This window comes from Peromyscus leucopus, chromosome 7, assembly GCF_004664715.2.
Source record: "Peromyscus leucopus breed LL Stock chromosome 7, UCI_PerLeu_2.1, whole genome shotgun sequence".
Lineage (NCBI taxonomy): Eukaryota > Metazoa > Chordata > Mammalia > Rodentia > Cricetidae > Peromyscus > Peromyscus leucopus.
The window spans coordinates 35439420-35449777 of record NC_051069.1 but is presented as its reverse complement, the minus strand read 5'-3'; the positions used below and the strand labels follow the sequence as shown (position 1 = coordinate 35449777).

The following is a 10358-nucleotide window of genomic DNA, read 5'->3' as shown; positions in this document are numbered from 1 at the left end:
TCTCTTCTTCTACCATTTGGGTCCCAGGATTGAATTTAGGTCATCAGGCTTGGCGGCAAGCCCCTTAATCTACTGGCCTTCAGTTGTTGGGTGTAAGTGAAGGTGTAGTATTCCTTGAACTATTAAGATTTATGAAAATGTTTGTAGTCCATAATCTGAGCTTTTGTGGAAAAGAAGCTTTAGCTTATATAATAAAAAAGTGTATTTGATCCTTAAAGATTCCGTTCATGGCCTTTTCTTCTGTCCTTACATCCCAAGAGCAGATTACAAGTTAAGTTGTCTCACTTTGCTGGCCATGGAGGGCTTGGCAAGGCTGAAGATGTCTACAGAGCAAGATGACAAGCAAAATCAAAGTGTTTCTAGGGTTTCATAGCCTTATTAATCTCTTACTAAATTGTTCTACTTGCTCATTGGGGTGAAGCAATCAAGACTCCTAGAGTGAGTAGACATTGTGAGAACTTTCCTCCATAAATGGCCTTTAGAATCTTTCTGTGTTCAGTGTCTAGACTTCAATTTATTCAGTGTCACTGTCCTCAGAATGCTCTAGACCTAATTTTTCAGATCTTTGACTCTTTTCTAGACTTCACATTGAATTTTCATGCACTGATTCTATCTTCTTATAAATACAGGATATTCAGCCTAATCCAATCTTAACCGATTTTAAGTGAATATCATCATCATCATCATCATCATCATCACCACCACCATCTTTATTATTTTTTTGGTCTTTTACTCTGTACAGCTTGTGAAGAAGGAGAGTTACTTTAGACAAAACTCATCTCTCCATGGTTCCTCTCTTAACTATGGGTGTTCATCACATACCTGTTGGGTGAGATGTTTAGGTTTTGAGGGTTCTAGCCCGGCCAATAGAGTCATAAAATCGACTACTGTGTCAATGTTGTGTTTTTGGGTGGTTGTGTCCTTCAACACACATAAGACACTCAGCCAGCTAAAAGAGATGAGCTCAGAGATGTTAGCTCGGAGGAAAAGAAGGATCACATTGAGGTCATTAATGGGGCATCCCAGCATCTTTCTACTGAGGAGATCAAAAGCTGGGAGCATCTCATAGATGGAGAGGAGTCGTTTGTCCCACCGACATAGCCGTGTAAGGTTGTAGATTATCACTGGAACCAGTACGGTGTATACTGTTGCACTGGACAGACTTACAATCTGGAAAACAGACAGGGAAGTCAGCCTGCATGTGATCAGATCTGGCACATGGGTCTCATCATGTAGCAGCCCTGTCTTGATGGAGCAGCTGAATTCTTCTTGGAATAAGACATCTAAATGGAAGTGGCCAAGGTATAAGTAAGTGGCTGAGGTGAAGAGGAGTAAGAGGGAGTTCCTCAGGAGGTAGGTAGCCACTAGCGAATGGGAGCGCTGCTTGCACGCCAGATACCGCTCTAGCAAGGGGAATTCAAAGTACCGTTCTTTTCGGGCCCTGGGTAAGGGAAGAAAAAAGGCACTGTTAGGAAGCATCATTTAGAACCACACCCCAAAAGTCATGGGGGAGGCTAGTTGGTCTGTGTATATAACATGGCATTAATTTTTAAACTCTATTTTTATTTTACATGCATGGGTGGTTAGCCTGCAACGTCTGTTGGAGCACTACATGCACACATCACCTGCAGAAGCCAGAAGAAGGCATAGGAGCCCTGGGACTGGAGTTACAGATGTTGTGAGCAGCTATGTGAGTGCTAGAGTCTAACTCTAATCTTCTACAAGAGCAGCCAGAACTTGTAGCTGCTGATCCATCTCTCCAGCCCCAAACATGACATTTTTAGTATCCGTGAAAATCTGTATTCCCTGCCTAATCATAACCACAGTTCTTCACCCAGAGGAGGTGTGTGAGTACTCCTCAGTTCTCCAAACATTAAATATAGTGTCTAAAATCCAGGGACGATAAAAAAACCATGAATGGTCACAGTGCAAGTGAGTTTCTGCCAAGCAAGGTTAACTGAAGCTCAAAGCCGAAGTAGGATTTACAAAGCAATAAGCTTATGATTGGGAATATATATAATGGAATTCTGTGTTCTGAGTTTGATTTTGAGGTCAGTTCATTCATTTTATACAAATTAACACATCAACATTGATCGATCACAAGTCTTAGGTAAACTCACCTTTCGGCAGTGCCCACTGGCTATGCTAGACCCATTTAAAAACTGCACCAACCTTTTCTCTGAGCTTTCTTGCTCCCTTCCCGTTACTTTTTCCTTGTTCAGACTGTTTGTCATCTACGAAGACATATTTTATGTGTGTACTTTGCCTACTTGCTGCCTGCTTTCCTTCAATAGACTCTTAACTCCACACTGGTAAGTATAGCTTCATTTTCTTTTCCCCTGTCCTGAACATCAGCATACACACACACACACACACACACACACACACACACACACACACACACACACACAATCTAAGAAGTCTGGTACTCAGAGATGAATGACTAATTCCATCAATGATTTGCTCAAGGATAAGGGGGAAAGTACTTAGACAAAACAGAAGGTTTTTGTTGTCTAGGCTAGGTTAAATATCCCATATCCTAAATCCTTGGGGTCTGGGAGTGTTTCAGATTTTGGTGGGGTTTTTATCTTTATTTTGGAATACTTGAAAGACTTTACTAATGATATCTTTAAAACACTGGATTTTTGAGCACTGGGCAACTTGGAGGTTAGGAATGCTCAAATTGTAACTAAAAGTTTGAAAAGTAGTTGACATTGTGCATGAGGCCTTGGATAGATATTTGAGACTTCCAACATTTTTGCTAAGCATAGAGGGAGTTAACTGAGGTTTCTGAACAAGCCAATAGTAAACAAATATTTTAGAGCTATTAATTCCTGTGGCTCAGTGTGTTCATCTGTAAACTAGAGGCAGAGTCTTCTTCTCTCTACAGGAATAAGAAGGTTCATCCCCTCTAAGAATGAAGGGATGAACTGAGTACTTTGCTCTCTTGAGAAGGATGGCATAAAGAAAATATGAAGATGATTCTGCATGGTTATCAATTTAATGCTCCACAGAGTCCTTTAGAAAAACCTAGAGTGGACAACTCACTTCTCTAGCTCATCCCAGAAGACGTGGGGGTCGGAGCTCTTCTGCCGGATCTTCAACATGTGCTGCACCAGGCGGATGGAGCGGTTGTAGGACTTGTCAAGTTCGCTGATGATGAACAGCAGGTCAGAGCTGAGGGCGGGCACAGCTGCATATTGCCACAGCAGCACTGGCAGATACATGGCCACAGCCAGGGCCAGTAGAGAGTAGGGGAGAGCCTGCAAGGAGCACAAGGCTGAGGAGGGAGTCCGGGCTGCTGGGCCTTGAATGAGAGCTAAGTGGCGGCTTCACTGCTCTCCTCTTCCCACTCCAGAAGGGAAGAAAGTGTATATAGTTGACTACCCAAAGCTCTCTGCCCACGTGGAATAATATAATAAGCTGGCAGAGAAGGGGCATCATAGATCCGTGTTACCTACATCCATGGTCTATGGGTTTTCTGACCTATGATCTGTCTGGGGCTCTAAGGAGAAGAGAAAGAATGGAAGGAGAAGAGGGATAGAGGATAGAAAGTGTCTGGTAGAGAGATATCTGCTTCTTCTGCCTCAACAGTGCAGACTGAATATCTAGCCTGAGATTCTGATCAACAGTGGCGCTGACATCCTAGGGGAGAGAAAATGTTGTTTCTTCTATGTATCCTGCCCTATGTTGGTCTTTTCTAGTCTCTGGATCCTCAACAATGTTGAATGACACCACCAGACACTCTCTTGGAATTATATGGGGTTCATTTCAGGTATGCTGATAGTGAAATGGACCTTTAGGAATGTGTAGATCATGTCTTCTCAGCTACACTGGTGTTTTTAAAGATGCTCCAACCCCTCATATGAAGATAGGCATGTATACATGAAGAATATCCAGGGTGATGTGTCTATGAGCCAAACAGAAGAGTTAGATCTATTTCTTGCATCCCTCAGAGGAGCCAACCTGCTGACCCCTTATGTTTCCATTGTTTAGATTGCTCTTTGTTATGGTGGCCCTGGCAGGGTGGATAGGGCCTTCCCTTGAGTTTTCTTTATACTTATGCATCTAACAGAGGCAGAGCCATCTTTTTTATTCACGGCACACTCTCTACTTATGAAGGGTTTGTGAATCTACCTTTGTTGCTAGGTACATAGGATGCATTATTTCACTTGGTTTTCATAAGTATGCTAATTGGTGGGGTGCCATCCCTGTGTCTATTTTATAGCAGGGGCGCTGCATTATGGACAAGTCATGCATCTGCACAGCACCACACACGCGGCAGGTAGAAGGGCAGAGATCTGGAGCCAGGATGGAAGGCTTAGGAGCTTATTCTCCTGATGACCCCTCGACCTGCAACTTCTTACGGGGTGTTTTGTCTTTTTAGTGGCAAGTTTAGAGGAAAAGATGGAGAGTACATCTGGTGTGTGTGTGTGTGTGTGTGTCTGTCTGTCTGTCTGTCTGTGTATGTTTTCAGAACTACAAAAGAAGACTAGAATAGGTAAACTGGGCGTCAAGTGAAATTATAACCATTTTACTCCTATTCAAGAAATAACACCCCCTGAAAATGAGGCCTTCATTTCTAAAGAGTGTGTTCCTAGCAATGGGGTGGAGCCAAATAATCCTGGTGACACTGATGCTCCGGCATTTTGACCTCCCAATCTGTGGACTTGTCACTGTCTTGGCCTGCTGACCTGCCAGTGACAGAGGCTCTGTCGACTTCTCCACTAAGTCTTTGATTTTGCCTTCTGGGATGACAAGAAAGAGCAAAGAAAAAAATTTCAGCACAAAGTGAGCAGGAGAGGAGGAGACAAAAGCAGCAAAATATTGAGAGCTGGGGGTCAGCTGCCTGATACAAGACATGGTGTGGGGGGAAAACAGGGAGTCCAGACAAGAACAAACGATTTGCAACTCAGAACCAGAAAGACTCAGGAACCAAGGAGATGGATGAAACTGAAAAGCAAGAGTATAAATAAGTTAGTTTGAACCAGGATACTGAAAAGTCAGTGTGAGATGCAGACCTGCGGATTTTTCTGTAATGTACAGTATCCAAGCAACCACCCTTTCCCATTCCTGATGGAAGGCTCGGAGTTTTGTCTCTGGAGAGACTAAGCCACTCTATGCATGAGTCTAGTGTGGGCAGAACTCTCCTGAGGGGGGTGAGGAATGAAATACTAAATGGTGGGACCCATGGCTGAATGAGTACTAAATATAGTAGGACCCCGTGGCCGGGTTCCATGAGGACCAGCAATCAGACTTGATTCTAGCTGTATTCTAGCCCTCTCCTCAAATTAAGGACCGAATGACTCTTCTCAGAGATAACAGACAATCCTGGGATAGGACTAGATACTGATACTTGAGTTTCTTTCCAGTGAAGTGTGCCAGCGGGATCCCCTTCACCTAAAACTGCTTGTCAACAAGCCTCACCCACAGGCACAAAACTCCCAGTCAGATGAAAGCTGGCAACCAGACACCAGCAGGCATTTGCAGAACTCCTGGACTATGAAAGTCAGCTGCCAAAATGAACGGGCGAGGACAGAGTGAGGTGGCAGGGAGCGTGGTGGGCAAGGCTGGAGTTCAGTGGGAGGAGTATGGTGGCTCAGTCTACCCCTGACTCCCAAGCCAGGAAGCCATCCTGATAGGGCCTTTGTCTGTTTTACCTTGTGAGGCCAGAGAGACTTCACCTTGTACTGGCCGGCCTCGTCCTGCTTATGGTGAGCCAGTGAGTCCCAGCAGGAGCTGTCCACATAGGCCGCCTGTCTGACACTGAAGTTGCTGGGAGAGAAGCAGCTGATGGGAGACCCTGCAAAAGGAGCAGAGCATTGAGTCGGCCTTGGTTGCAGCAGAGGGATGGAAATCGTTCGAGAGTTTTCTGGGTGAGGGACATCCTTACTACTTGGTAACTTCTGTGGCTGGCAGGCCTTGTTTTCTTCCTGAGTCTCAGCTTTCTGGGCCCTGTACTGCTGGGTCATGGGAAAGCAGGTCATGATGGATAGCACACACAGTTGGGCCATGCAAACACGCACTGACTTGGTCTTTTAGGTCCGACGGGCTTTTACTCTCAAGATCCCCCCTGGATCCCACACAGGAAGCTACCAGAGACTCCTTGAACTCAGCAGTTTGCCATCAGAAGACTTGGCATTTGATAGTGACAATTCCATTTAAAAAAGATGACATTCCCCCCCCCCTCTTTTTTTCGAGACAGGGTTTCTCTTTTAGTTCTGCCTGCCCTGGAACTCACTCTGTAGACCAGGCTGGCCTTGAACTAGGATAGATCTGCCTGCCTCTGCCTCCTTGAATGCTGGCATTAAAGGCTATGCTACCACCACCCAGCAGAGAGATGACATTGTCTAAAATGTACTTTTGGAATTATTCTATGTGTGTATCATGTGTGTGCGTGGGCTGTGCCATACTCCTGGGGGCCAGAAGGCAACGTGTAGAAACTGCTTTTGCTCTTCCACCGTGGTTTCATAACTCCATCATGTGTGTCCTGGGCCTGAACTCAGGTTAGCAGACTTGGCAGGAAGTGCCTTTATCTGCTGAGCCATCTTGTTGGCATTGCTTAGTTTTGAGACGGAGTCTCACTATGTGTCTCAGGCTGACTTCAGACTTGTCATCCTCCTGCCTCAGGCTCCAGAATGCTGGGATTACAGGTGTATGCACCATACCCAGATTAAAAGATGGCTCTTTTGCTTTGTACAGAGCGGATGACTATTGCCTGGATTCCTACATGGAAAGGAAAACGGGCTTGGAGGAGAGGACCTAGCTTTCCTGTTTCTTATCAGAAAGTGGCGGAGCTGCGAACCAGTCCTGTTCCATTCTTGCAGGTGAGGAACAGAGAGAGGAGGAACACCTCATCGGGAAATGCAGTAGGCTAATGGGCACAGACAGAAAAGGAAACAAGGGCCCAGGTGACCGCAGTAGAGGGAGCAGCAGGCTTTCCGAGTTAACCAGTGCTTACAACATCACAAACAGGCTTGTTAGTGTCTGTTTACGTCTAGGGTCATGGAGAAGAAGCAGGGGTTTGTTGAGCGCCTCCAAACCAGGCCGTATCGACTCTGCAAGTGGGGGTGGGTGAGAAGAGGGCCCAGGAGAAAGAAGAGTTTGTTCAAAGTGGGCTAAGAGGGAGGGGCTTCAGGTTCTGAAAAGATGACAGAGTTCCAACCTCTCATAGCTATAGAAACCCAAATGATAGTTTTATCATTGATTTGACTTAAAATGTAGGACTGCTAAAGTGACACCTGCTATTTTAAATTGTATTTAGTTTCTTAGTTTCAGGTATATTATAGCATATTCTCTCCTTCATACTCCCCACCCTTACTCCATCCAGCCCCCCCCCTTCTGCACTATTATTTTTATTGTATGATTTCTGCCTTGCGAGTGCATTAGACTCTCTCATGACCTGCCTCTTGGGAATCCCGTCCAACCCAAAGCCATGAAACCTACTTAAGTCAGGAGCTGGCTCTCACTTTCTCCCGGGTGTAGGGTGGAAGGAAGTCAGGTCTCTTACCTGATGAGAACTCCTGGGCAAAGGCCAGAGACATCAGCAGCAAGGGGAAGCCCACCGTGACAAACTTGAGCATCTTGTCCAGGGGCAGTTCCAGCCGCAGTCCCTTGAGGCGAGAGCCCCTGCGGTCGGGTAGCAGGGCATCAGAGAGCATATACTCTGCCGCGGTGTGGGCGAGCGACATGTTGCTGCCGAGCTCGGGGTGCAGAGGAGGCTGCCACCCTTAGCAATCCAGGGACAGGAGGGGTGAAGAGGAGGCTGCTTCACGGAGCTAGTTTGTAGCCGACAGTGCCGCAGCCCCAGCCTCACACACCCGTGCTAGGGCCAGGCAAACGGTTCTCCACACAACTGTCCAGGCTCTGAGCCAGACACTCTGGCACTTAGAGGGAGGTGTAGCCTCGGTGGGTCCTCACTGGAGGAGGGTCAGGCTTTACGTGTGGCTGGTGCCGGGCCGCTTGCCTGGGTTGTCTCCCAGAGGACGAAGCCCTGTGGCTTTATTCTGCCCTCTGATTAATACAGTATTTTCAGCAGAGTGGTCGAGAGAAGGAGGGGCCGTGGGCTCAGCCCCCCATGTAATTGGTGTGGAATTTGGGTGGAGACTGCTTAAATGTGTTGAGGGCTCTCATTTTGTGGTTTGGGGTGGGAATGGTGCCCCCAAGATTCAGCGAGGATAGTTTACCCCTATAGAGCAGGCTTTGTCCCGGTGATGAGTGTCGCCTTAGGTCCAGACGCCTTCCCAGAAACTGCCCCGCATTTGATGTTAGCTTGCCTTCCCCCACTCTGGTCTTCTTTCAGGAGTGTTATTTACAGTTTTCTCTAGGAAGCTGGGGGAGGCCTGACAGTGTGGAGCAGTGGGAAGAGCACGACCTTTGACCTTTGGAAGGAAAAGTTGCCCCGGAGGACCCAACAGTGTGTATGTTTCAACTGCATGATTTCAGGCAAGTCGCTGTGTCTAAGTTTCCTCTCAAGGTTCAGCCTGTGAGAAACCATGGGGCTTGGATGTGTATATGAGAACATGCTTGCTAGCTTGTAAAGCAAAGGACACATCTACATTCTGGTAAGTGTCCACAGGGCCCAGGTGTTAAAGGCTTGGCTGCCAGCCTGTGACACTCTGGGGAAGAGGTGGAGCAATTGAAAGGTTGGACCTAGGCCACTGGAGCATGCCCTTGATGGGGGATATTGGAACCCTCAGCCCATTGTCTTACACTTGCTTCTTGGCCACCATGAAATAAACAGCTTCTTTTTTCCCCTGTGTACTTCTGCCATGAGCCACTGTCCACCACAGGCTCAATACTACAGAGCCAAGTGACTACGGATTCTGGAACCATGAACTAAATAAACATACCCTCCCTTTGTGTTTTCCCTTTGTAACGAGGAGGCCTCAGGTGTGATGATCTCGACTCCATCTCCACCTTTCTTCCCTTTAAGTTGATTATATCTGGTACTTTTTCACGCTAACAGAAAGTGGACTAGTACCCAAGTATCAGGTCAAGTTGGCATCATGTGGTTGGGTTGGAGAACAAGACAGTCTTGTCTATAGCACTGCCCTTAAACTTGGAAATGAAGGCCCTTAACTGGCCTCCTTTTGGCCTTCCTTGGCTCTGTTATTCCTGGGGGGCAAGGAGTATGTGGGCTGATGGGATGTGCCCATTCTGTGCTATGCAGAACCTGTGTGCTCTTCAAACTACTTTACAGCATCCTCGGCTCTGCAACTCCTTACCCATGGGCCTTGGCTTGCCTCCAGGGCCTGTGTGGGCCCTTTTCTCAGGCTCAGGTACACCTTCTGAAGGGATGGCTGTGTAGGCTCAGGTACACCTTCTGAAGGGATGGCGACTGTGTGGGTATACACTCAAGGTCTAAGGAACAGCTACTTAGTATGGTTGGAGTTTAAAAGCCCTGACATGTCCACATATGCAATTGTGAGCCCCCACATATAGTGTGGGACTTGGCTGTATTGGAATAGAGACCTGGGATAGTGCAATGATTCTAAATTAAACCGAACATTATTGATCCTTACAAAGTGTGTGTGTGTGTGTGTGTGTGTGTGTGTGTGTGTGTGTGTGTGTGTGTGTGTAGCTAGACAGGTAGAACACATATAACAAGTTTGTTAGCTTGGTTGATACTTTTTCATTTTTTAGATGTATGTGGTATATGGGTCTCTATAAATACTTTTATCTTGTGGCCACAAACGTTTTGGCTGGGCCAGCCTTTCCCTCATCTCACTGGCTAGAGGCCCACCCTAATTTAGAGTTGCCCCAGCATACTAATGATTTAGGTATCTGGACCACAAAAGGAATGCTTTTTTTCTGCCCTCCATTACCGTTTCTGGAGTCTCATTTCTGCAACTTTTAATTACATCCATTTTTGTCAATGTTTATGGTAGGTTGTTATGCATATGTAGTCTTTTGATTCTCAAAAGTATTTGTCTTTTTGAAGTATACTATAGATACATAGTATACCATGCCTACATGTGTAGTTTGGTAATGCTTCCTCTGATCAGGAAGCAGAGAACATCTGACTTCTCTCCTCAGACACTGTGAAGGGTTCCTCTTCCTTCTAACAGTTCTCACTTCCCCAAAGGTAGTTGCCACCCTAACTTCTAGTTGCATAGGTTAGTTTTGCAATTTTAACACCTTAAAGATGGAGGGCCAGGGATATAGCTCAGGGGTATAGCTCAGTTGCCTAGCATTTGTGAGGCCCTGGGTCCAAAACCTCCATCCCTTCCTCCACCCCACAAAAGGAAACAGCAGTTCTTTTTTGTACCGTGAGATGGCTTAGTGGGAAAAGACGTTTATTTGCTGCCAAACCTGACTCCTATGTATATGAAAATTATCCAGTTTGTTGCTTCTTT

General features: G+C 46.3%; 1 protein-coding gene across 1 annotated transcript; it reads right to left on the bottom strand.

Annotated features, from left to right (window-relative positions):
* On the bottom strand, nt 1-7965 carry Panx3 (pannexin 3). Its single transcript, XM_028859472.2, has 4 exons — nt 7511-7965; nt 5661-5803; nt 3049-3263; nt 1-1441 (listed from the first exon to the last, which is right to left on the bottom strand). The coding sequence occupies exons 1-4, from the start codon at nt 7689-7691 to the stop codon at nt 802-804; spliced, it is 1179 nt and encodes a 392-aa protein (XP_028715305.1). The 5' UTR covers nt 7692-7965; the 3' UTR covers nt 1-801.
* Between the last annotated feature and the right edge of the window lie 2393 nt (nt 7966-10358).